The sequence below is a fragment of the Malaclemys terrapin genome, chromosome 15, assembly GCF_027887155.1.
Source record: "Malaclemys terrapin pileata isolate rMalTer1 chromosome 15, rMalTer1.hap1, whole genome shotgun sequence".
NCBI classification, from domain to species: Eukaryota; Metazoa; Chordata; order Testudines; family Emydidae; genus Malaclemys; species Malaclemys terrapin.
Window position 1 is genome coordinate 9,743,693 of NC_071519.1, and position 24,265 is coordinate 9,767,957.

The 24,265-nt window shown below is 56.2% G+C and overlaps 1 protein-coding gene across 2 annotated transcripts; it reads left to right on the forward strand.

Annotated features, from left to right (window-relative positions):
• The first annotated feature begins 9,201 nt into the window (after window positions 1-9,201).
• LOC128823067 (alpha-2,8-sialyltransferase 8E-like) lies at window positions 9,202-14,068 on the forward strand. Of its 2 annotated transcripts, XM_054005143.1 has the most exons (8): window positions 9,202-9,287; window positions 9,529-9,627; window positions 9,847-9,924; window positions 10,193-10,279; window positions 10,371-10,515; window positions 12,359-12,471; window positions 12,717-12,803; window positions 13,213-14,068. In XM_054005143.1, exons 1-8 carry the CDS (start codon window positions 9,202-9,204, stop codon window positions 13,721-13,723), a joined length of 1,206 nt encoding a protein of 401 aa, XP_053861118.1. In that variant the 3' UTR covers window positions 13,724-14,068. The 2 variants fall into 2 exon arrangements, with proteins under 2 accessions (XP_053861118.1, XP_053861116.1); XM_054005141.1 differs by lacking the exon at window positions 12,717-12,803.
• The last annotated feature ends 10,197 nt before the right edge of the window (window positions 14,069-24,265 follow it).

Here is a 24,265-nt window from a genome sequence, read left to right on the forward strand (position 1 = left end):
CCGCAGCCCATTGTCCTCCCACTGGCCAGAACCGGCTGCGACTCCTGAGCTGGGCCTCTCGGTCACCAGGTCACCAGTCGCTGGGGTCTCCATCCTCTAGCCCATTGGCCGGGGTCCCAAGTTCTCTCTTCGGTCCTCTGCAACAACAAACTCCCTCTCCCCTCCCCTCATTAAACCAGTAACACCCGGGGACACTGAGTCCCACCCCCTCTACATGCAAACCATTGGAAAACAAGGAAAAACCAAGAAAATCCCCCACTCTGTCTCATCTCTCCCCCCTTCGAGGTTGAACGGAGCAGGGTCACTTAGCCAGTGACCTGGGGAAGTTCAGGGCCCCCGCCCTGTGATTAAAGCATCGGCTATAACATTGGCACTCCCCCTCACATAGACCACCTCCATGTCATACCCCTGGAGGAGCAGACTCCACCTCAGCAGCTTGGCATTAGCCCCTTTCATTGTTGTAGCCACGTCAGGGCGAATGGTCGGTGTACACGGTGAAGCGCCGCCCAAATAGATACGGCTGCAGTTTTTTAAGGCCCCCCCCATGGCCAGGTATTCCTTCTCTATGGCCGCATAGTGCTGCTCCTGGGGCAGCAGCTTCTTGCTCAGGTACACAATAGGGTGTCTCTCCCCCTTCGTATCAGTTTGCATCAGTACCACCCCCAGCCCTGTGTCCGAGGCGTCAGTGAACACCAGGAAGGGCTTGTTAAAATCCGGGTTTACCAGCACCGGGCCCTGGATAAGTGCCCCCTTCTGGCACTGCTTGGTCCAGACCACCTTGTCCGGCTTTCCCTTCCTGCACAGCTCCGTGAGGGGAGCTGCCAGGGAGCTAAAGTGAGGCACAAACCTCCGGTAGTACCCCGCCATCCCAATGAAAGCCTGGATCTGCTTCTTAATCTGGGGAGCGGGCCAATCCTGGATTGCCTCCACTTTGGTTGGCTCTAGCTTCAGGTGGCCACCCCCCACCTTGTGGCCCAGGTATGAAACCTCTGCCATCCCCACCTTGCACTTTTCAGCTTTTATGGTCAGTCCCTCATCCTGGAGGCGACCCAGCACCCTCCTCACCTGGGACACATGTTCCTCCCAGGTCTGGCTAAAGACACAGATATCGTCAATATACGCTAGAGCAAAGCCCTCCATCCCCCTTAGTAACTGATCCACCAGGCGCTGGAAGGTAGCAGGTGCCCTCTTGAGACTGAAAGGCAGGACCAGGAACTTGAAGAGCCCTATTGCGGTGGTGAAGGCAGACTTCGCCCTGGCCTCCAGGTCCAAAGGCACCTGCCAGTAGCCTTTGGTAAGATCCATGGTTGTGAGGTACCAGGCGCCCCCCAACTTGTCTAGGATCTCATCGGTCCTAGGCATGGGGTAGGCATTGGACACGGTGATGGCATTGAGCTTCCGATAGTCCACACAGAACCGGATCGACCTGTCCTTCTCGGGGACCCGCACCACAGGTGAGGCCCAGGGGCTGGCGAACGGCTGGATCACCCCTAAAGCCAGCATGTCCCCAACCTCTCTCTCCAGGTCCTGGGCTGTTTTCCCAGTGACCCTGAATGGGGAACACCTGAGGGGAGGGTTGGTTCCTGTCTCCACCCGGTGGACAGCCAGGTTAGTGAGCCCCGGCCGGCTGGAGAACAGCTGCCGGTATGAATGAAGCACCTCTCTGATCTCTGCCTGCTGGGCAGGGGTTAGCTGGTCTGAGAGAGGGATTGATTCTAATGAGGGGTTAGCCCCAGCCTCAGGGAGGAGTCCCACCAGGGGGTCCTCTCCTTTCTCCTCCCACTGCCCACACACAGCCAGCACCAACTTCTCCCTGTCCCAGTACGGTTTCATCATGTTGGCATGATACACCCAGTGGCTGTGAGCCCGGTTGGACAGTTCCACTACATAGTTCACCTCGTTTACCTGTCTGATGACTTTGAAGGGGCCGTCCCAGGCGGTTGCAGCTTGTTCTTCCTCACGGGGATGAGGAGCATCACCTGGTCCCCGGTAGCATATGAACGGGCACGGGCTGAGCGGTCATCCCAGCCTTCTGCTTCCTCTGGGCCCTTGCTAGGTTTCCCCTAGCCAAGCCCATGAGCTCCACGAGCCTTTCCCAGAAAGTCCCAGTACATACTCTACTACTGATTCCCCATCGGGAGAGGCCTTTCCCTCCCACTCTGCCCTCATCAAGTCCAGGGGCCCCCCTCACCCTCCTCCCGTACAGCAACTTGAAAGGGGAGAACCCTGTGAATTCCTGGGGTACTTCCCTATATGCAAACAGCAGGTGGGGCAAATACTTGTCCCAGTCCTGCGAATGCTGGTCCATAAAGGTTTTCAGCACCCTCTTTAGGGTCCCATTGAACCTCTCCACCAGCCTGTTGGACTGAGGGTGGTACGCCGAGACCCAGGTGTGTCGGACCCCACACTTCTCCCACAAGCACTGGAGCAGGATTGATATGAAATTAGACCCCTGGTCTGTAAGGACCTCCTGTGACGAAGTGGGACTGTTCTTGATGTTCTCTCTGGGGCTGTGTGCGTGCCTCAGTTTCCCCTATGCATTTCTTAAGTATCTAGGAAAAGCAACAGCAGCATGGCCTGGAGATGGTGGAGCGGAGAGGGATCGGGGGCTCCCCAGGGGTGAGTGGGGATAGACCCCGGGCGGCCAGTTCCACAGGGAACCTCGACACTAAATTGCTGCCCCTGGTGAAGGAGGGGGGGATGTGGATGCCCACCGCACGGCCTTCGAGCAGGCTGGTGATTTGAACCAGGGGGACCCTGCGGAAAAGCCCGGGTATCTAGCCCCCTTGCTGGGTCCCAAGGCCATAGATGCTGTCAGCCAGATGGGTGGGGTGGAGGACAGGCTCCCATTCCTGGCCCCGGCCTATATGTCTGCGCGGAGTCTCCTGGGCTCAGGCCCCTCGGACCCCCAGTGGGGGCGGAAGATGGGGGTCCTGGAGATGAAGGAGCAGCCTCACTCCTGGCAGGCCGGATAATGCGATGGTTCTGCTTCCCCAATGGTTACGAAGGTTGGGTGGTTGTACTGTACTGCACAGCTGAGCTCACAGCGTAAGGGAAGATCGACTGGCTCGAGAGATAAGGGAGAGTCTGTAGAATAGAGGAGAACAAAGACAAGAAAGAGCTCCTGGAAAAAACACTCCAAGAAACCAAAGCTTCCGGAGCTAGAAGAGCCTCCTGCCTCTTCCTTACCAGGTATTTTATAGGATCCTGACGCTATGTAACTCAGGCCCAACCTACTATACCCAAATCTGATTTCTGTATCCTAAGAACTGTACGGGGACCTGTGACGTTAGGAGTGTAATATAATATCTCATTGAAAGGTGACAGGGCCAGAAAGAGTTACGGTAATTAACTCACAGACTGACCTGACCCGTGGCCGAACTTCAGAGCCTGGTTAGGAAGATCTGCAAATGAAGAGAGCTGTGAAATGCAGCCGGCATTGTTAGAGATAGAAGGGCAGGTGTTTGCTCAGGGCTTGTGATGTCAGCAAACAAGTCTTGTCTATTGCAATAGCTTTGATTCAAAGATCAAAAAAGGAATATTCACATTTAGGAAGACACTGGAGGGAAATAGTATTATTGTCTCGATGTCTCTTTGAAGGTTGTGGTAACCAGTAGCTGAACTGTTTAATGGATAAATGACCCTGTGCTAATTGCCAGGATATGTAGGAGGAAAGTTGAGCCTCTTGTTTTCTTCTGTCTGCTTCAGCTCAGATCTGCTTTGGGTTTCAAGAGGGGGAAACCTTAAGCCATAAGGACTGAGATCCCCAGTCACCGACTGGAATCACCCTGGATATGGACATTGGACTATAACCTCTGGACTATTTCTAAAAGGACTTTTGGCAACTACAAGCTCATCTCTGCTGTGTATCTGAACCTCAAGAATTGAAGTCAAGTCTGTCTGTATATTGATCTTTTAACCAACACTCGCTCTCTTTTCTTTTTAAATAAATTTTAGTTTAGTTAATAAGAATTGGCTAAGATCTAAGTTATAATTGGACCTGGGTATGTGGCTGATCCTTTGGTATTGGAAGAACCTTTTCTTTTATATGTGTCATGGACTTACAGATTGTGCCCACTCTTGGCCCCGTGTGGTCTATGTGTGTGTGGGGGGTGCCCCTTTCAGTGTGACAGCCCTTCTCGGGGGTCCACTCTCTCTCGGGGTCAGGCCCCTCCACCTCCTGGAGCCGCACCTCTCTGAGCCTTAGCATGTTCGTCTCTGCCGTGGGTCCCCCTCAGGGAGTCCCCTCGCTCTGCCCCCCGGGCCTCCACCCCCGAAGGGGACGATGCCCCCACCCCCATTCTCTAGACCGGAGTGACTCTCAGCCAGCGTAAAACAGAAGGGTTTATTGAGAGTTGAACACAGCACAGGAAACTCTCAGGGCCTCAGGCCTGGCCTCCCTCAGCCCAGCACATCCCAGTCTCTCTGCATCCAGGTGGGCTCTGCCTGCTCCCCCTCTCCAGCCCCAAGCCTCCCTGCTTCCCAGCTGGGCCTCTGAGATCACTGGCCCCAGGCCCCGCCTCTGTCCATTGTCTTCTCTCCAGGTAAACAGGGTTGTAAACTGGGGCCTCCTCTCCTCTCTTCTGTCCTCTGGCTGGAACCGGCTGGTTAGATCACTGGGTCCTCACTCTGCAGCCCATTGTCCTCCACTGGCCAGAACCGGCTGCAACTCCTGAGCTGGGTCTCTGGGTCTGGGTCTCAGGTCACTGGTCGCCGGGGTATCCATCCTCCAGGCCATTGGCTGGGGTCCCAAGTTCCCTCTCCGGTCCTCTGTAACAACAAACTCCCTCTCCCCTCCCCTTGTTAAACCAGTAACACCCAGGGAAACGGAGTCCCACCCCCTCCTCATGCAAACCAGTGAAACCCCACCGAAAACAAGAAAAACACAAGAAAATCCCCCACTTTGTCACAATATGAGATAAAATTTTCAGTAATCATCATCATATCTGACAGGTGTGTCTGGACGGAGGCCTGAGGCTGCGTACTTTAAGGGAATTGCGTTGTTTGGACTTCTGAGTAACCAGCCAGGGTCGAGCTGCAGACTCCTCTGCCCCAGGACCGCTCACTGCGATCCCTGGGGGACCCTGTTACTGCAACAGTCCTTCTCTCTGGTCACACAGTCCCAGGGGTTAATCGCCTCCTGAAACCGTCTCTCTCTGACTCTTCAGCCCACCTGGTCCCCGTCGATCCCCCTTCGTTTTGCTGCTCCCCAGTCACTTACTGCAGGAAGCGCCGTCCACGGGGTGCAGTAGATCCCACCGCTACCACCAGTTGTCACGGAGTGTGGGGGGACACAAGGCCCTGCACCCCCGGCTACTTGTGATTCACCATGACTCTCAGCCAGCCAGTAAAGCAGAAGGTTTATTTAGACGACAGGAACACAGTCCAAGACAGGTCTTGCAGGCACAGACAACAGGATCCCCCCCAGTTAGGTCCATCTTGGGGTCCCAGAGCCCCACAGCCCCCTTGGGAGGTCAGAGTCCCATCTGCCTCCCAACCATTCCACCAGCCAGCTCCTGAAACTCTCCCTTCAGTGAACCCTCCCACAGCCTTTGTTCAGTTTCCCCGGGCAAAGGTGTCACCTGGCCTCTAACCCCTTCCTGGGTTCTCCTGTTACATGCTCCCATGTCTTCCCTCAAGGCCAGTTTCCCATCCCCCAATGCAGACCATCCTAGCCAACCTCCCCTGCTTTCCCAGCCAACACTCCCCACTCAGCATTCAAAGACCACATTAAGAACAGTCCCAGTTTGTCACAGCGCCTCCCCCCGCCTGTCGTGTCCCGGGCTGGCAGAGTGCACCCCTCGGCCCACCCTGCGGAGTTCCCCCAAACGGTGCCAACCGGGAACGGAGCCCAGGGCCGGCCTGGCAGCTCCAGCCCCCCCTCAAACCCTCCCTGTGCCCTGAGCTTCCCCCCCCCGTCTGCACACAGGCCATAGTGCCCCTTCCCTGCACCCTGAGCTACCCCCTCCCTGCCAACACACAGCCCCTAGCTACCCCCTCCCTGCACCCTGAGCCACCCCCTGCCTGGACACAGCCCCTAGCTACCCCCTCCCTGCACCCTGAGCCACCCCCTGCCTGGACACAGCCCCTAGCTACCCCCTCCCTGCACCCTGAGCTACACCCTGCCTGGACACAGCCCCTAGCTACCCCCTCCCTGCACCCTGAGCTACCCCCTGCCTGCACACAGCCCCTAGCTACCCCCTCTCTGCACCCTGAGCTACACCCTGCCCTCACACATCCCCCAGCTACCCCCCCTCCCTGCTCCCTGACCTACCCCCTGCCCTCACGCAGCCCCTAGTGACCCCCTCCCTGCTCCCTGAGCTACCCCCCGCCCTCACACAGCCCCCAGCTACCCCCCCTCCCTGCTCCCTGACCTACCCCCTGCCCTCACACAGCCCCCAGCTACCCCCCCTCCCTGCTCCCTGACCTACCCCCTGCCCTCACGCAGCCCCTAGCGACCCCCTCCCTGCACCCTGACCTACCCCCTGCCCTCACACAGCCCCTAGCTACCCCCTCCCTGTGCCCTGAGCTACCCCCTGCCCCCACACAGCCCCCAGCTACCCCCCTCCCTGCACCCTGAGCCACCCCCTGCCCTCACACAGCCCCCAGCTACCCCCCCTCCCTGCACCCTGAGCTACCCCCTGCCCTCACACAGCCCCTAGCCACCCCCTCCCTGTGCCCTGAGCTATCCCCTGTCCTCACACAGCCCCTAGCAACCCCCCTCCCTGCACCCTGAGCCACCCCCTGCCCTCACACAGCCCCCAGCTACCCCCTCTCTGCACCCTGGTGGAGACCTTGCAGGAGTTGGCCGCACTGGGGCTCGTAGGTTGGAAACCCAGGCGTGAGAAAGGACAAGGGTTGGGAACGCTCAACGCCCAATTTCTAGGGTCAAACCATGACTGGAGACGCCCTGCTCCCGCAGCAAAGCAACAAAGCAAATCCCAGCTCCCGACAGACGTCTGAAAACCTGGCTCCCAAAAGGCCCCTGAAGCCAGCGGGCCGACGGGCAGACCCCACCTTTCCTCGCTGTATTGGCGTTTGGACTCTCTGGTTGGATTCTGGGATGAAATGGGGGGTGGGGTGGGGGGTTTCTTCGTGTTTTGCTGGGAGACCGGGGCCTGCCTCAGTTTCCCCTGCGTGCCGTGGGTGGGTGTGTGTAACCAGGGGACGGCAGAGGGAGTTGTTGTTGCAGGGGACCAGGTGCAACCTGGCAGCCGGGACCCCGGACCACGGCCTGGAGATGGGGGAGCCCAGCTACCGGGTGCTCAGGAGGTCACCCCAGCTTGGCCGGTGGGAGGATACGGGCGGAGGGGAGGGGACCCCGACCTGTTTACCGGGGACGGAGGACACGGGACGGGGGAGCAGCTGTTGGGGGAGATGATATGGGGGCTCGGCTGGACGGACGGGGGCTCTGGAGTGGGGGACAGAGTGGACAGAGCCCCCCTGGATGCAGCCCTAGATATACGGTGAGGCCTGGGGGGCCCAGAGAGCCTCCTGTGCTGGGTTCAGAGGCTGGGGATGCTCTGGGGCTGGCGGCCCCACGGTGCTCAGCTCCCCACAGTGCCGACTCTTCCAGCACCATCAGCTGTTCCGCGGCGGGCAGGAGGCGCTGGGGGGGGAGGGGCGGGAAGCGGCGGGGCTTGCAGCAGGGGTGGGACCTGGGGCAGGATGGGGGTCGAGGCCCCCTCGGGATGTGGGGAGCAGGCGGGAGCCCGGGTGGGGCTTGGCTCATCCTGTCCCGGCCCCGCCCAGCCCGGGAGACGCCCCTGGGATGTTCCCACCCAGGCTGCAGGGGGAGCCAGAGGGAGGCAGCACAGGAAGGAGCCGACCCTGCCCATGTGCTGCGCCCCAGGGTGAGCCTGGACGCCTGGGTCCTCCCCCTGGCTTGGCGTGGGGGCTGGGAGCCAGGACTCCTGGGTTCTCTCCCTGGCTCTGGGAGGGGAGTGGGGGCTGGTGGTTAGAGCAGGGGGGGGCTGGGAGCCAGGACTCCTGGGTTCTCTCCCTGGCTCTGGGAGGGGAGTGGGGGCTGGTGGTTAGAGCAGGGGGGGGCTGGGAGCCAGGACTCCTGGGTTCTCTCCCTGGCTCTGGGAGGGGAGTGGGGGCTGGTGGTTAGAGCGGGGGCGGGGCTGGGAGCCAGGACTCCTGGGTTCTCTCCCTGGCTCTGGGAGGGGATTGGGGGCTGGTGGCTAGAGCACGGGGGGCTGGGAGCCAGGACTCCTGGGTTCTCTCCCCAGCTCTGGGAGTGGAGTGGGGGCTGGTGGTTAGAGCAGGGGGCTGGGCACCAGGACTCCTGGGTTCTCTCCCCAGCTCTGGGAGGGGAGCGGGGGCTGGTGGTTAGAGCAGGGGGCTGGGCACCAGGACTCCTGGGTTCTCTCCTCAGCCCTGGGAGGGGAGTGGAGGCTGGTGGTTAGAGCAGGGGGGGCTGGGAGCCAGGACTCCTGGGTTCTCTCCCCCACAGCAGCTCCGTTGTGCGGGGTGGGGCCTTGGCTCTCCTACCCGGACTCCGGTTGGGCCACTCCTGAGCGGCTCCAGGAGCCCAGAGGTCACAGGGCCCGGAGCAGGGAGGGGGCCCAGCCCACCCCGTGGGGGTAGGAGCCGCCACGCAACCCCTTGACACATCCTGGCGTCCCGGGTGGTGGGTCCCTGGGTGGAGAAACACTGTCCTGGGGTCCTGGGCAGGAGCTGACCTCAGTCCTCCCTCCTTCCCCACTGATTCCTGGGAGTGGAGTGGGGGGTCTGAGTCAGAATCTTGCCATCCCATGGGCCCCCCCAACCCTTTCTCTGGTTGGGGGAGGTAGGGTGACCAGACAGCAAGTGTGAAAAATCGGGACGGGGGTGGGGGGTAATAGGAGCCTATATAAGAAAAAGACCCAAAAATCGGGACTGTCCCTATAAAATCAGGACATTTGGTCACCCTAGGGGGAGGTGTCCCCTGGCCATATGCTCCACTCCCAGCTAACATGGTTACCTCTATCCAGCTCCCAGCCCTCCCACCCTGCTCTAACCGCCAGCCCCCACTCCCCTCCCGGAGCCGGGGAGAAAACCCAGGAGTCCTGGCTCCCAGCCTATGATATCCAGGAGGCCAGGGCGGAGGAGGGGCACCCCAGGGAGGCCGTGCCCGGTGGATTCCCCCATGGTGTGTGAATGTGTCTCACCTGCCCTGCTCCCCCCACAGCGAGCGCCATGGTGGCCCCCCCGAGGATGCTGCAGAGACAGAGCTGGGCGCTGGTGCTGGCCGTGGGCATCACCCTCAGCTTCAGCCTCTCTGTGCTGTGGAGGCTTCAGAGGTGAGTGAGTGGAGGGCCGGGAGCCAGGACTCCTGGGTTCTCTCCCCGGCTCTGGGAGGGGAGTGGGGGCTGGTGGGTTAGAGCGGGGGGAGGGGTGGGGGCTGGGAGCCAGGACTCCTGGGTTCTCTCCCCGGCTCTGGGAGGAGAGCGGGGACTGGTGGGTTAGAGCAGGGGGGCTGGGAGCCAGGACTCCTGGGTTCTCTCTCTCTTGGCTGATGTTAATGTCTCTGTGCCCCCCGAGCCGTGTCCCCCCGCCAGTGGAAACAGCCTCATTTGCTGGTCCTACAGCAGCATCCGAGCCAGGGATCGGCTGGCCCACAGCCTGCACCCCGAAGCCCAGGTGTGTGTGGGGGGGGAGATGGGGCGTGGGTGCTGGGGGGTGTGGGACTCAGTGGGGCAGAGAGTGGAGAAACGCTGGCATGGGCTTTGGGGGGATGGATGTGGCAGCTGTGGGGGATGGATGGGGGTTTTTATGGATGGGGGAGTTCTGGGGGGTTGGATGGAAGCCCCCCCAGGGAGTGTCTCCTTTCCGTAGTTAACCCCACCACTTCCTTTCCAGCCCTGAGGCCACGGGGATGGACGCAGAGCAGTGCCGGGAGCTGGGGCAGGAACTGAGCCAGCGCGTCCTCCCCGTGAGGCGAGTGTGGCTGGGGGCAGGCCTGTGGCTGGGGCAGGGTGCTGGGGGGGCAGGTCATGGACCCACAGGATTGGGGCTATCCCCCCCCTTTGGAATGGGCTCTTGGAGCGCCCCACTGAGCTGGGGCTTGGCTTCCCTTGTGAACGGCGCCCTGCCCCCGCTGGGCGGCCATGCCAAACACAGGGGAAACTGAGGCACCCGCGGTGGGGGGAGACACGACTTACACCGATTACCGGCAGGTCAGTGACTCTCTGTCTCTCCGCCCCAGGCTGCACGAGGCCTGGATCTGGAGGCGGCTGAAGCTGATGCAGAGCTGCCCCTGGGCGTATAACGCCCGCGCCCTGGGCCGGTACAGGTACCCCCTACCCCCACCGTACAGTCCCCAACGTCCCGCTGTGCCCCAAACTCCTTCGCCCCCCCCATGTCACCCCCTCTCTCCCCCGCAGGGAGCAGCTGGGGCACTGCTGTAACGCGTCGGCCAACCTGGTGCTGACCCAGGACAACACCCCGCTGGGCTCGCGGATCGTCTGCGACGGACAGCCGGCCAAGAAGCTGCTGGTGCAAGAGGCGCTGCTGGAGATCCTGCCGCAGGTAGGGGGCGCTGGGCTGGGGGGGGTCGCAGGGGTTCAGTGCAGGGCGCACCACTCCAGAAGTGGCCACATCTCTGCACCGGGTAAGGGGTCCCTGTATAACCAGCCCCCCGTGCGCCTCCCCAGAGTTGGCTGCATCTCCACACTGAGTGAGGGGTACTTTATGGCCAGCCCCTGCACCCCTCCCCAGAGGTGGCTGCATCACAGCGCTGGGTGATAGGTCCCTGTATAACCAGCCCCCCCACACCTCACCCCAGAAGTGGCTGTATCTCAGCCCTGGGCAATGAATCCCTGTATAACCAGCCCCCCGTGCCCTACCCCAGAAGTGGCTGCATCTCAGCGCTGGGCGATGGATCCTTGCATAACCAGCCCGCTCGCACCCCACCCCAGAAGTGGCTGCATCTCAGCACTGGGTGATGGGTCCCTGTATAACAAGCCTCCTGTGCCCCACCCCAGAGGTGGCTGCATCTCAGTGCTGGGAGGTGGGCCCTGTGCATGGTCACAGAGTCATAGACTTTAAGGTCAGAAGGGACCATTAAGATCATCTAGTCTGACCTCCTGCCCATCGCAGGCCACAGAATCTCACCCACCCACTCCTGTAACAAACCCCTGACCTATGTCTGAGCCATTGAAGTCCTCAAATCGTGGTTTAAAGACCTCAAGGTGCAGAGAATCCTCCAGCAAGTGACCCGTGCCCCACGCTGCAGAGGAAGGTGAAACCCCCCCAGGGCCTCTGCCAATCTGCCCTGGAGGAAAATTCCTTCCTGACCCCAAATATGGCGATCAGCTAAACCCTGAGCACGTGAGCAAGACTCACCAGCCAGACACCCAGGAAAGAATTCTCTGTAGTAACTCAGATCCCACCCCATCTAACATCCCATCACAGGCCATTGGGCATATTTACCGCTAATAGTCAAACACCAATTAATTGCCAAAATCAAGCTAACCCATCATACCATCCCCTCCATAAACTTATCAAGCTTGGTCTTGAAGCCAGATATGTCTTTTGCCCCCACTGCTCCCCTTGGGAGGCTGTTCCAGAACTTCACTCCTCTGATGGTTAGAAACCTTCATCTAATTTAGAGTCTAAACTTCCCGATGGCCAGTTTATATCCATTTGTTCTTGTGTCCACATTGGTACTAAGCTTAAATAATTCCTCTCCCTCCCTGGTATTTATCCCTCTGATATATTTATAAAGAGCAATCATATCTCCCATCAGCCTTCTTTTGGTTAGGCTAAACAAGCCGAGCTCTTTGAGTCTCTTTTCATGAGACAGGTTTTCCATTCCTCGGATCATCCCAGTAGCCCTTCTCTCTACCTGTTCCAGTTTGAATTCATCCTTAAACATGGGAGACCAGAATTGCACACAGTATTCCAGATGAGGTCTCACCAGTGCCTTGTATAACGCTACTAACACCTCCTTATCTCTACTGGAAATACCTCACCTGATGCATCCCAAGCCTGCATTAGCTTTTTTCACAGCCATATCACATTGGCGGCTCGTAGTCATCCTGTGATCAACCAATACTCCGCAGTCCTTCTCCTCCTCTGTTACTTCCAACTGACGCCTCCCCAGCTTATAACAATAGTTCTTGTTATTACTCCCTAAATGCACTTTTCACTATTAAATTTCCTCCTATTACTATTATTCCAGTTTACAAGGTCACCTAGATCTTCCTGTAGGATTTCCCGGTCCCTCTCTGTATTGGCAATACCTCCCAGCTTCGTATCATCCGCGCCCCACCCCAGAGGTGGCTGCATCTCAGTGCTGGGAGGGGGGCCCTGTGTGGGAGAGGCCCTGTGCATGGTCGATGGGTGCTGACGCAGGCCCCTGCCCCCGCAGGGCTCCCCGTTTCAGGGCGCCCCCTACGACAGCTGCGCCGTGGTGGGGAATGGGGGGATCCTCCATAACAGTGGCTGTGGCCCCGAGATTGACCGCGCCCAGTTCGTCATCAGGTAACGCCAGCCGGGTGGGGAGAGGGGGGCAGAGTGGGGGAGGGGGACGGTTATACCGGCTGGAATGGGCTCTGTAGGGTGGGGGGTGTGGAGGGAGGGGGATCAGAGGGTGGGGGGAGCGCAAGGGGGTGTCTCTGAGCCGGGCACTGTGAGGAAGGAACTGTGGAGCTATGGGGACCCCCAGGAAGTGGGGAGACCCCCAGGTCCCCCAGACGCCCCTAGGCTCCCGCTGCTCCCCCCTCCAGGTTCAATCTGCCCCCCATGGGCTTTGCCGAGGATGTGGGCACCAAATCGAGCGTTATCACCGTGAACCCCAGCATCCTGGTTTTACGGTATGGCAGTGGGGGAGGGGAGCCCAGATTGGAGTGGGGGGAGGGATCGGGACCTGTGGGGTGGGGAAGGGAGGAGTCTGGATTGAGACCCCTGGGGGAGGGAGGATGGCACTGGATGCCAGCCCCGCCCCAGCTCTCCGGTCGGCCAGAGAGTCCCCGTGGGATCGGGGTCAGAGAAGTCCCAGCCCGAGACCCGAGCTCTCCAGTTGGCCATAGGGTCACCGAGGGATCGGGGGGTAAAGAAGTTCCAGCTCCAGCCCCCCAGCTCTCCGGTCGGCCATAGAGTCCCCGTGGGATCAGGGGCAGAGAAGACTGAGCGATGGGACGACCGTGGGAGGGAACGGGACTAGCGCTGGGGGACGGGCCGTGCCAGGACAGCAGCTGATGGGGGGTCTTTCCCGGCCCGCAGGTTTGGGGCACTGAGCCGCTGGCGCCGGCCCTTCGCGGAGGCGATGGGCACCTACGGGGCCCCGCTGCTCCTCATCCCGGCTTTCAGCTTCATCGGCTTCACCGCGGTCTCATCCCAGGTACTCTACACCCTGGAGGACTTTGGCTCCCCGGCCCGCGCCGTCTTCATGAACCCCGAGTACCTAGCGGGGCTGGACAGGCACTGGCATCGCCGTGGCCTGCGTGCCAAACGCCTCTCCTCGGGCTTCATGCTGGTGAACACCGCCCTGGAGCTGTGCCAGCACCTCACCCTCTACGGCTTCTGGCCCTTCCCCACCGACCCCGAGGGGCGGCCCCTGCCCTACCACTACTACGACAAACAGACCCCCAAGCCGGGCGTTCACGCCATGCCCGACGAGTTCACCCGCTACCTGGGCATGCACCTGCAGGGCGCGCTGCGGCTGCATCTGGGGCGCTGCCAGGAGGGCCTGGCCGGCGGCCGCGCACAACAAGGCTCGGACGGGGGGGTCTGAAATGAGCCCCCCGGCCCCTCAATTCAACCCGACTCCCTCCCCAGGTACCAAAGGAGGAAAATAGCCAGTGGCATCAATTCATTCGGCATTCGTTAATTGGCTTCTCTTCAGTGCTATTTGATTACCAAAGTTCATTAAGGTCAAGGTGTTCGTTGGCCTCCTTTAATTACTATTTAATTATCACAGTTCCTTTACTATGAGTTGTCGGCTGGCCTATTCATAGCTCTTTAATTATTGCAGTTTGTTCATTGTAATTAATAAGTCAGCACCTCTTAATTGTGATTTAATTATCCCAGTTCATTAGTCAACCACCCTTCACTGCCATCTGTTGCTGGCTAGTGAGTCCTGGCCGACGGTTACTTGTAATGAGTCATTCACCAGCTGTTTGTCACTAATAAAGGCTCTTTGGTGATTGCTCTTCATTAGGGGTGTGAGGGGTCGTCACCCCCGGGTGCAGTCTGCGCCCCCAACACTCCCACTGCTTTGCTGGTAACTCAGCCAGCCCCCGTTATCACCCAACGCGACAGCAGGTGGCACCGCACACCCAACTCAGCTACCTGAGTGCTTTACCGAAGCCACTCGTACATCAACTATATAAACACCAGCCAATTCCCCAGCTCCCTAGCCTTGCCCCCCACGGGAGTACAGACCCTGAATTCTACCATCTTGCACTGCCCGGGAGTCTGTCCGGGGCAAGCTCATTAATCCATCGATGCGGGGATGGTCTGCGCCAGCCTTGGCTGGCTGAGCTGCGATTTCCCCACTCAGAAACGCATGGGTCGGGATAAAACATAAAAGAAGTTTATTAAAGTAGAGAGCGAGCGATTTGTAGTGAGTGTCAATGAGAGCAAACAGACTGAAGCGGGTCACCTAGGACGTTAAACATAACTTGCAAACAAAGCTTAACGAACTAGATAGGGTTGGAATCAGCGATATCTCACCCCAATACAAGCAGTCCATACGCAGGCTAGAAATCCCTTTCGCCTGGGACTGGCACTTCCCCTGGTTCAGTCTCTGTTGCTCAAATGTTTCCAGGTGTTCTCGTGTGTGGGGAGTGAGACCCAGAGGTGACGTCAATCCCCATCTTTCAGAGCCTTTCCGTACGACGGGAACGCCTTTGTCCTAAGCTAAGTGCCCAGCCCAGTTGGTGGAAAAATACAAGTCCCAAAATGGAGTCCAGTGTCATGTGAGCTGGTCACATGCCCTTGTGAGTCATAGCAGCCGTTAGCCGTAGGCTGGCTGAAGTGTTCCCAGGAAGGCTTGCCAGGTGGGGGAGAAGGCCTCTTGTTTCCCCTCATGGCCCAGCACAACCAGCTGTCTAGATTGGCAGCATCTTGCCGAGTTGGTGTCACCCAGGTGAAACCGCATTCGAAATACAGACACATCGTTGATATTCATAACTCCAGATACAAACCTGATCCAGGCGCACCAACAGGATAATCGTCTTCAGTGAATCATGACTTTTCCATAGACGCCTCCCATGACACGTATGGTACAAAACGCATCAGAATTATGCCATAACCCTGACATCACTGTTCCAATATGATGGATATGACAAGGGCCACCTCGTTAAGTGCTCCTCGTCATCCGTGACACCGTCTTCCCTGCTCAGGCATTAATTACGAGTCGCCCTTTGTCCTGTGCTGCTCCCCGTGCCACGGTGACCCGTTAATTCGTTCCCCGGCCTTGATTGCTTGTTGATTTAATTATGTGCCAGCACCAGCTACGATGGGATCTGATAGTGGCTGCTCACCAGACAGGTTTGGTCCCTGGCACCCTGTTGCCACCACACCAGCCCTAGGCCCAAGGAGGTGTCTTTTCTTTGTGCCATGAAATTCCATTTGGCTTTGGCTGAGGGTAAATGTAATGACCAGGGTCCTATGAAGCCCTGACAGTCCCTTCCAGTCGTTATGGATCTATGATACCAGCCTTCTACCGCTGCTGGCTAGCGCAGATTGTCCTGTATTCCCGTGGCAGGGGCCGGTCCTGGAAAGGGGCACGGTGCCTCTCCCACTGAGCGTGCACTGTGGGGGGGAGCTGTCCCAGTTGCACTTTTTCCCATTAAAAAAAAAAAAAGAAAGAAAACACTAGGAAATGCCGTACAACAAACTTCATTACGGCTGCCAAGAGTCGGCATCTGCCAGTGGGCTCCGACCGCTGGTGTGGCTGCCTTGTACCACTGGCTTGGATGCCTTTTTTCCGCCCACGAGTGAATGTGGGGGTTGTTGTCACATTTGGGAGCCCAATGGGTGTGCCTCGGTTTTGTATGGGGCATGAAGGGGTTAATTCCTCCTCCGGGACAGGGGGGCAGTGAAAGGCAGTGATTAGAGCCACCATGAGCCGTTTTGATTGGCCTGGACGCACCATCGTGAGCTGTCCGCAGACGGATGGGACCTTAATTCAGCCCACGTGACTTTGAAAAAAAACTGGGAAACTCCATGCAAAAAACTCCGTTACGGGCAGCAAAGGTTCCAGCCACCCGCGTGACCTGAATCGGGTAACCTTGTGCACCCGCGTTACACCGAGGGGGCGGAGTGGAGGGTGACCCCAGCTGCGAAATGGAGTATTTCCTGCCTCGCCAGCCCTCAGCTGTGTCAGCTCAGGAATGGGGGTGGGGGTTGCTCTGTGCCAGGTGCTGTGCCAAGCCACCAGCGGAGTTTGCTCCCTTTGTTCAGCCTATCGGGGTGAGCCTCTGCCAGCCCCTGCTCCCAGCGCGGGTCGGGGCGCGGCCATAGAGCCAAGGGTGAACTAGGGTGTGGCTCACAGGGCGCTCCCATGGGCATGGACAGCTGGGGTCGGTCAGGGTGCAGGGGACAAGCGTGTGTGATCTTCTGCCTCCGTGGCATTGCGCTGTGGGGTTGGTGTGAGATGCTGAAGGTGGGAATTTTGATGCCCGGTGTGTGCCTCAGTTTCCCTCTCAGTGTGATGAGCAGGGGCAGGCGTCTGTGATAGCATGCGGGGCCGTTAATCATCTCACTCAGCAGTACACAGCGGCCATCACCCTCCCGCTGGGGGGGCGCAGGCAGCCCCAAGCGCCAGGTTCAGTGGCGAGGGGGGGTACAGAACTGGCTCTCTCGTGCATACACCCCCACCAACAGACGCGGCTCTGGAAGCTGATCACAGCCAATTTGGGGGCCCACGGAAAAACCTCCCTCCTGCTGTGGCCCCAGGGTTAGAGGAGCTGGCCCACAGCGGAGGGGGGCTGGAAGGGAGCAAGCAGGGTCGAGGCTGCGGGGGAAGGATGCAGTGGGGTGGGGTCACAGGGGAAGGGGCGGAATGGGGTGGGGCCGTGGGTGGAACAGGGGCAGAGCTGCAGGGGCACGAGCAGAATGGGGCAGGGCCACAGGGGAAGGGGCGGAATGGGGCGGGGCCGTGGGTGGCACAGGGGCGGAGCTGCAGGGACAGGAGCAGAATGGGGCGGGGCCACAGGGGAAGGGGCGGAATGGGGCGGGGCCGTGGGTGGCGCAGGAGCAGAAGGGGGCGGGGCCATAGGGGAAGGGGCAGAATGGGGCGGGGCCATGGGTGGAACAGGGGCTGCAGAGCAGGGGCGAAATGGGGGTGGGACCGCAGCTGGAAGGGGGGGGGTTGGGCCATGGTGCTGGAGCCCCCCACTTGCTCCAGCCCAGGATCCCAGTAGACTTTAATCCACCTCTGATTGCAGTACGGCCAACCCCGAATGTTCAAAAATCACGAGTCAGGCCCACCAAAAAGCATGAGCTCGGCTTTAAATTCATGCGATTCCGTAAACGGAAAAGATTTGGGGGATCTTTTCATTTGCCTTCTGCTCATTGAGCTGTGAGGGTGTCCGGGGGGTCCCATTTTGAAGCTTTCTCCACAACAGCGAGGGCTAGAAACGTACTGTGTCTTTAAGAGCGCAGGCTGAAATCATCACGTCTTCAGCTGACTCCAGGAGCTGGGGTGTGATGGAAAACAATCCTCCTGAGACTCGTGGCAAACTCACGATGGGGTCTGTGTGCTCCAGGCTCTGGCGGGGCAGGGCCTCGGGCAGAGACGGACAGGCTGGGGATAGCCTCCTCCAACGGTGTGTTCACCCACTGCCCACGCTCTTGGGCAAAAGCTTTGCGTCCAGTTGCGCCAATCTGTTCCTAGCTACCGGCAGGCCACGCCACGTGGGAACATGCTTCAGAATCCGTCTACATTCAACCTCACCGAAACGACAGCACTCCTCCAAGAGTGACTTCCCTTCTGTGCTCCGGACAATCGCTCCAGACATCTTCGATGTCTAATCCTCACACTGCAGAAAAACCCGCAACGCACCTGTGACGTTGCAGTCTATGTGATTTTATAAAAATATGCTAATGGGTGAATATGATGTAACTGGGATATGCTTCATGCAAAAGGTCTCTTGTAAGGTATCATTACAAAGCTTATAATCTACTGAGTGTGGTCATCCTATTTGTATAAATGTACCACTCTTGTATCTGAAACTAGAAGTATGAAATATAACTCTGAGGACCTATTGTAATTATGCAAAGTGTGGGCCATTAATGGTGGTTTGGAATCTTGATGACTCCCATTAACCAGGACAATTGACTGTGGATGGCTCTGTTTGCAGGCAGGCCTCCCTGTGAGTCAGGCTGGGAGGAATGAAGGCTTGGGGGTCTTGCAGTGACATGTGATCATGTCACCTGAACTGGAATCCATCTTTAACCTGGTGCTTTTCCATTGAGAAGGAGGGGATGGGAACCCAGAAGGACAAAGGGTTCCCGCCTTATGCAAAAGATATATAAAGGGGTGGAACAGAACAAGGAGGGGCATCATGAGAAATCCCCTAGCTACCACCTGAGCTGGAACAAGGGCTGTACCAGGGGAAAGGATTGGGCCCAGACTAGGAAGGTGTCCAGTCTGTGAAAGAGACTTATTGAAACATCTCTGAGGGTGAGATCTTATCTGTATTCAGTTTCTTACTGTATTAGACACAGACTTGCGTGTTTTATTTTATTTCACTTGGTAATTCACTTTGTTCTGTCTGTTACTACTTGGAACCGCTTAAATCCTACTTTCTGTATTTAATAAAATCACTTTTTACTTACTAATTAACTCAGCATATGTACTAATACCTGGGGGAGCAAACAGCTGTGCATCTCTCTCTATCAGTGTTATAGAGGGCGAACAATTTATGAGTTTACCCTGCTTAAGCTTTATACAGGGTTAAATGGATTTATTGGGGTTTAGATCACATTGGGAATTGGGCATCTGAGTGTTAAAGACAGGAACACTTCTGTGAGCTGTTTTCAGGTAAACCTGCAGCTTTGGGGCAAGTAATTCAGACCCCGGGTCTGTGTTGGAGCAGACGGGCATGTCTGGCTCAGCAAGACAGGGTGCTGGGGTCCCGAGCTGGCAGGAAAAGCAGGGGCAGAAGTAGTCTTGGCACATCAGGTGGCAGTTCCCAAGGGGTGGATGTGTATTCACCAGGGAATTGGTGAAGGTCTCTCAAGGCTACCCAGGGAAGGGAATTAGCCTTGGGATGGTGGCAGCGGACCAGAGCTAAGCTGGTAGTTAAGCTTAGAAGTTTTCATGCAGGCCCCTACATTTGTACCCTAAAGTTCAAAGTGGGGATACAGCCTTGACATGGTGGCAGAGGTGGGATTCATTTTAAACCCAAAAGCCAGTAAGATTTTTGTTTTCCTTCTAGCTGCTTGGAAAGCAGAGCTGAAGGTAGATGCATATCTTATCTCTCCTTGCCTGAAGGCAGAGGTGTTAAGTATTTTAACAAGATCCTTTGTTAAGAGAAGGGTTCAATTAGCAAACGACTGGTAAAAGGAATTTACAAGCTGAATTGTTTTTTCTTTTCTTTTTACATCCTCGGGAGTAGCTATTAAAGTCTCTGTTAACTCAGCAGCAGCCAGAGCTGAGTACATTCCAGTTTCAGTCAACCGCAGAGAGGGTGACCCAGCACAAGGAAACAGGAAAATGACTACAAAAGAAGTAGCTAACAAAATAGAACTGGCCAAACTAGAAACAGAAGAAAATGAAAGAAAACTAACACGCCTTGCCTGGCTATTTACTTACAAGTTTGAAATAGGAGAGACTTGTTTAGAAAGATGGGGAGAACCTGGATTGATGTCTGGTGCATCTCAGTCCCAAGAGCGAATGACTTCCCAAACAAAGAGCACAAACAAAAGCCCCCCCCCACCAAGATTTGAAAGTATCTTGTCCACTTATTGGTCCTTTGGGTCAGATGCCAGCCAGGTTACCTGAGCTTCTTAACCCTTTACAGGGAAAAGGATTTTGGAGTCTCTGGCCAGGAGGGATTTTATAGTACTGTACACAGGAGGGCTGTTACCCTTCCCTTTCTAGTTATGACACAGGGTTAAATGGATTTATTGGGGTTTAGATCACATTGGGAATTGGGCATCTGAGTGTTAAAGACAGGAACACTTCTGTGAGCTGTTTTCAGGTAAACCTGCAGCTTTGGGACAAGTGATTCAGACCCCGGGTCTGTGTTGGAGCAGACGGGCATGTCTGGCTCAGCAAGACAGGGTGCTGGGGTCCTGAGCTGGCAGGAAAAGCGGGGGCAGAAGTAGTCTTGGCACATCAGGTGGGAGTTCCCAAGGGGGTTTCTGTGATCCAACCCATCACAGCGCCTGTGGCACGTAATACACCTACGCCCATTCTTCCTTTGAACCGGTGTCTGAACTGAAGTCTTCTTACACCGGCATTGTCTACAGAAATCCCAACCCCGTTAGCCCCTGGCCTCTCCCGTGGCATTGTTCTCCCATCACGTTTGGAAAAGATTTGTTCTGCTGCGGCCGAGCGAGGCATGAGGCGAGTACCAGCGCGGTCACAAGATCTTTCTGGGCAGCAAAAATCAGTGGATTTGGTTTTTGTTTTTTTCTAAGCCTGCCTCACCAGAGCCGCCAACAGGAAAAGAAAAGGCTCCAGTCTTCCTTGGCGTCCCCAGCCGCGCTTGGAAAGAAGGAGCAGGCGGTGCCGTTGAGCAGACAGGCTGACTCGGTTCTTGCAGCTGGATAATGTTGGGCCATCTGGCTGTCGAGGAAGGTATCTTTAAATAGGGGCCTCAGGCGGTCTGCAGGATGGAGCTGTTGCAAACAGAGGTGTAACTTCCGCGTCACCTGGGGGGGGGGCGAAAAAACCCCATTTTGTAAATAAACAAGGTGTAATATAGCAATACAAAACCAGAATAGTTTTTCAAAGGTAAATATCGAAAGGAACATAATATCAGAATGGCCAGAGTTGGGCAGACCAAGGGTCCATCTAGCCCAGGATTCTGTCTTCCGCCAGTGGCCAATGCCAGGTGCCCCAAAGGGAATGAACAGAACAGGGAATCACCAAGTGATCCATCCCCTGTCACCCATTCCCAGCTTCTGGCAAACAGAGGCTAGAGACACCATTCCTGCCCAGCCTGGCTAATAGCCATTGATGGACCTAACCCCCATGAATTTCTCATTCTTTTTTGAACCCTGTTATAGCCTTGGCCTTCACAACATCCCCTGGCAAGGAGTTCCACAGGTTGACTGTGGATTGTGTGAAGAAATACTTCCTTTGGTTTGTTTTAAACCTGCTGCCTGTTATTTCATTGGGTGACCCCTCGTTCTTGTGTTATGAGACGGAGTAAATAACACTTCCTTATCTAGTATCAGGGGGTAGCTGTGTTAGTCTGTATCTACAAAAACAACAAGGAGTCTGGTGGCACCTTAAAGACTAACAGATTTATTTGGGTATAAGCTTTTGTGAGTAAAAACCTCACTTCTTCGGATGCATAGAGTGAAAGCTACAGATGCAGGCATTATATACTGACACATGGAGAGCAGGGAGTTACTTCATAAGTGGAGCACCAGTGTTGACAGGGCCAATTCAGTCAGGGTGGATGTAGTTCACTCCCAATAAATTAATAACAAGCGGCATCATAATTATGAAACATATTCAACTTACTTTAGCCTGGAGGGCATTTTCCACAGGTCCCAAAGGAATCCGTGGCTGGGAAGACACTGCTCTGTGAGTTGTGGGGTGTTGTTCGCTCTCCAGATGGTGAGTTGTATCTTTTGCTCCTTGATGGCTCCTGGCGGCACGAGTGTAAGTTTCAAAACCAGAACTCTTGCTGGCTACTGGGACAGCGAAGGGCCGTGGATTTCTCCAGCGAGGTTTCAGTCTGGAACTCTCTTTTGCAGAACCCACAAACATTTGCTCAAATCCTGCTTGGTTTTTGGGAAGGCTCCTATTTGTTTGACCATTGAGTCTTGACAGACACACCCCCTTAGCCTCCTCTTGCGTACGTACACAAGCGAGGAAGGCAGCTTTCCAAGCTCTCTGCCCCGTGCCCGAGGCCCCGTCGGTATAGTCTCTTGCAGCACTGGAGGAAAACTATTGTAAATCTCGAAAGGCGGGAGGGGAGCTCACGACCATGTATGAGCATGGGAGAGACAGATTGGCGGCCGGAGCCCAGGGCACCCAGACCTGTGACCCCCCCCCCCCCCCCCGGGTTACCGCCTTCCTCACCAGGGGCTAGATCACCTGCGGCTAAGCCAGGCCTGCTCTCTTAGCAAACACCTCGAGACTCTGCCAGTCCAGACCTTGCGGGGAACTGACGCTGGCAGGCCAGCTGCCAGCTCCGGCCCAGGCTGCCGGCGTTAGCTAAGACCTGACACACTCATCGCCGGAGGCGGGCCCAGCTCCCCGGCGCGCTGGTTTGGGTCAGAACAGGTGTGAGTCTGACACTGATGCGTTTCGCCTTTCGCCTCCGTGAGCGGCTGGAGCAGGAATCGCACTCGCAGCGTCTGTCCCAGGCTAGAAGGAAAAATTTAAATTTTGCTTTATAAAGGTGCAAATGTTTGCTGTGAACTTGCAAACCGGGGAAGGGGAATCATCCCCCGGCCCACGCTCACGACTAACGAAATCAGCTGGGCTGTGCGGGATCATCGCAACACACAGGACTGGTCAATGGTTGCATCTGGGAAATGCTACGTGGCAGGGAGCAACTCCTGCGGGCTTGGAAGCTGAACAAAACCACTGGAAATTTCCCATCTTCTCGGCTCTTTGAACTCAGAGGGGGCAGAGACTCTGAACGGCCGCCAGAGATCCCCAGGAGCCACCTCCCGGGGCCGCCCTGAAAGACACTTTGAACTGACAGATCACTATGATTCAGTTACTCTTCCAATTTAGCTGGAGTGTAGATGTTTGCTGACTTTCACCTGCAACTAACTCTCTGAGTCCTTTGTCCTTATGCCAGTCTTGTACCCCTTATATTCACCCCCTTTCTCAGGACTATGATAAGTTTTATACAAAGAATGCCTTGTGAGGTATCCTTTGAAAACTCATAATTTGCTGAGCATTACTGTCCTGGTAAAATATAGGTGGCAACCTTGCACGTAAAGTTACAGGATTCCTCTGTAGGGCATTGCTGCGACATATCCCAAGTCTGAGAGGCAGCCACCAATCAGTTCCCTAGAGTACATGAACCTTTACCTAGTTTATTCCAGGATCGGCTACAGGCATTGTCTTTGGTGTGAGGTCTAGGGGACTAGTTGATCTGGGGGCAGTGGCTGGTCTCTTGGGACTGGACGTACCCTGACTGTGGTTTGATTTTTGGTGTAAGGGACCATTGATCGCTAAGACTGGTGTGTTCCCGTCTTTCAGGCCAACGTTATTGTACAGAACCACTTGATTATGACTTTCTGAGGCCGTAACCTATGTCAAGTGTAAGAGGCCCCATCCCGTAAAAACCATGAATTTATTATTTTCACAGAAAGGACGTTGGCTATAAACACAAACACTTTGTATTTGCATACATACAAAGGCAAAGTTGTAAAAATAGAATAAGCTCAATAGACCATGTCTTGCAATACGCCTGTTTGCATTATATTTGCATATTTTCATCAATGTGTACCTAATCAGTAGATAAGAAAACTTTATCATCTGCAGCAACAGAAATGCAATTACAGTTACACAAGCCAGCTGACTTAATGGAAGCGGTACAAGGAGTGGGTAGGTCTGGTTGCACATCACATTAATTTGAACACTGACATTTAAAACATTTTCTCTCATGATTTTTGGAGAGTAAAGTCATTGACGATGTCGTCAAACTCGCTTCTCTCAAACCTCTGTTTCTCCTTTCGTCGGCACTCTCCGGTCTCTACAGGAAAGGTTCCCGAAAGGGACGGGGAGAAGCCAAGACACTTTTCCACTCGACTCAAGTCCACAAGACGATCCCCTGCAAACTCAGTCACGTGCGTCATGGAGCGGAAAGCGAGGGGCGCACGAAACTCCACAGTCGTGCGGACGAACAGATGAAAAAAAAAATTGCTAAACATTGCAACTGGAGACATCCTAGCCAAAAAAGCAGGGGGAGGGGGGGAAATCGGCTTAAAATGTGCAAGGAAAAGTGAATCACTTGCTGGCCCAAAGTTGGCAAACTTCAGCCTAGAAGGGCAAAATGGCTCCTGAAAGGTTCTGATCAAAAGCGAAATGGCTCCACCCAAAAAAGGGCAAAAAGTGAGCGACGGGAAGAAAGGGAAGAAATTTCTGGCTGAAATACGGTGGGGGAAAGGGGAGAAAATGAAT

What these genes read in the sequence shown, in the direction of transcription:
- LOC128823067 (XM_054005143.1), top strand. Translation starts at nt 9,202, where the DNA reads ATGCTGCAGAGACAGAGCTGGGCGCTGGTGCTGGCCGTGGGCATCACC. An exon ending in GCCTGCACCCCGAAGCCCAG is followed by an intron (nt 9,628 to 9,846) that starts GTGTGTGTGGGG and finishes CTTCCTTTCCAG; the next exon opens with CCCTGAGGCCACGGGGATGG. An exon ending in TGCTGGAGATCCTGCCGCAG is followed by an intron (nt 10,516 to 12,358) that starts GTAGGGGGCGCT and finishes CTGCCCCCGCAG; the next exon opens with GGCTCCCCGTTTCAGGGCGC.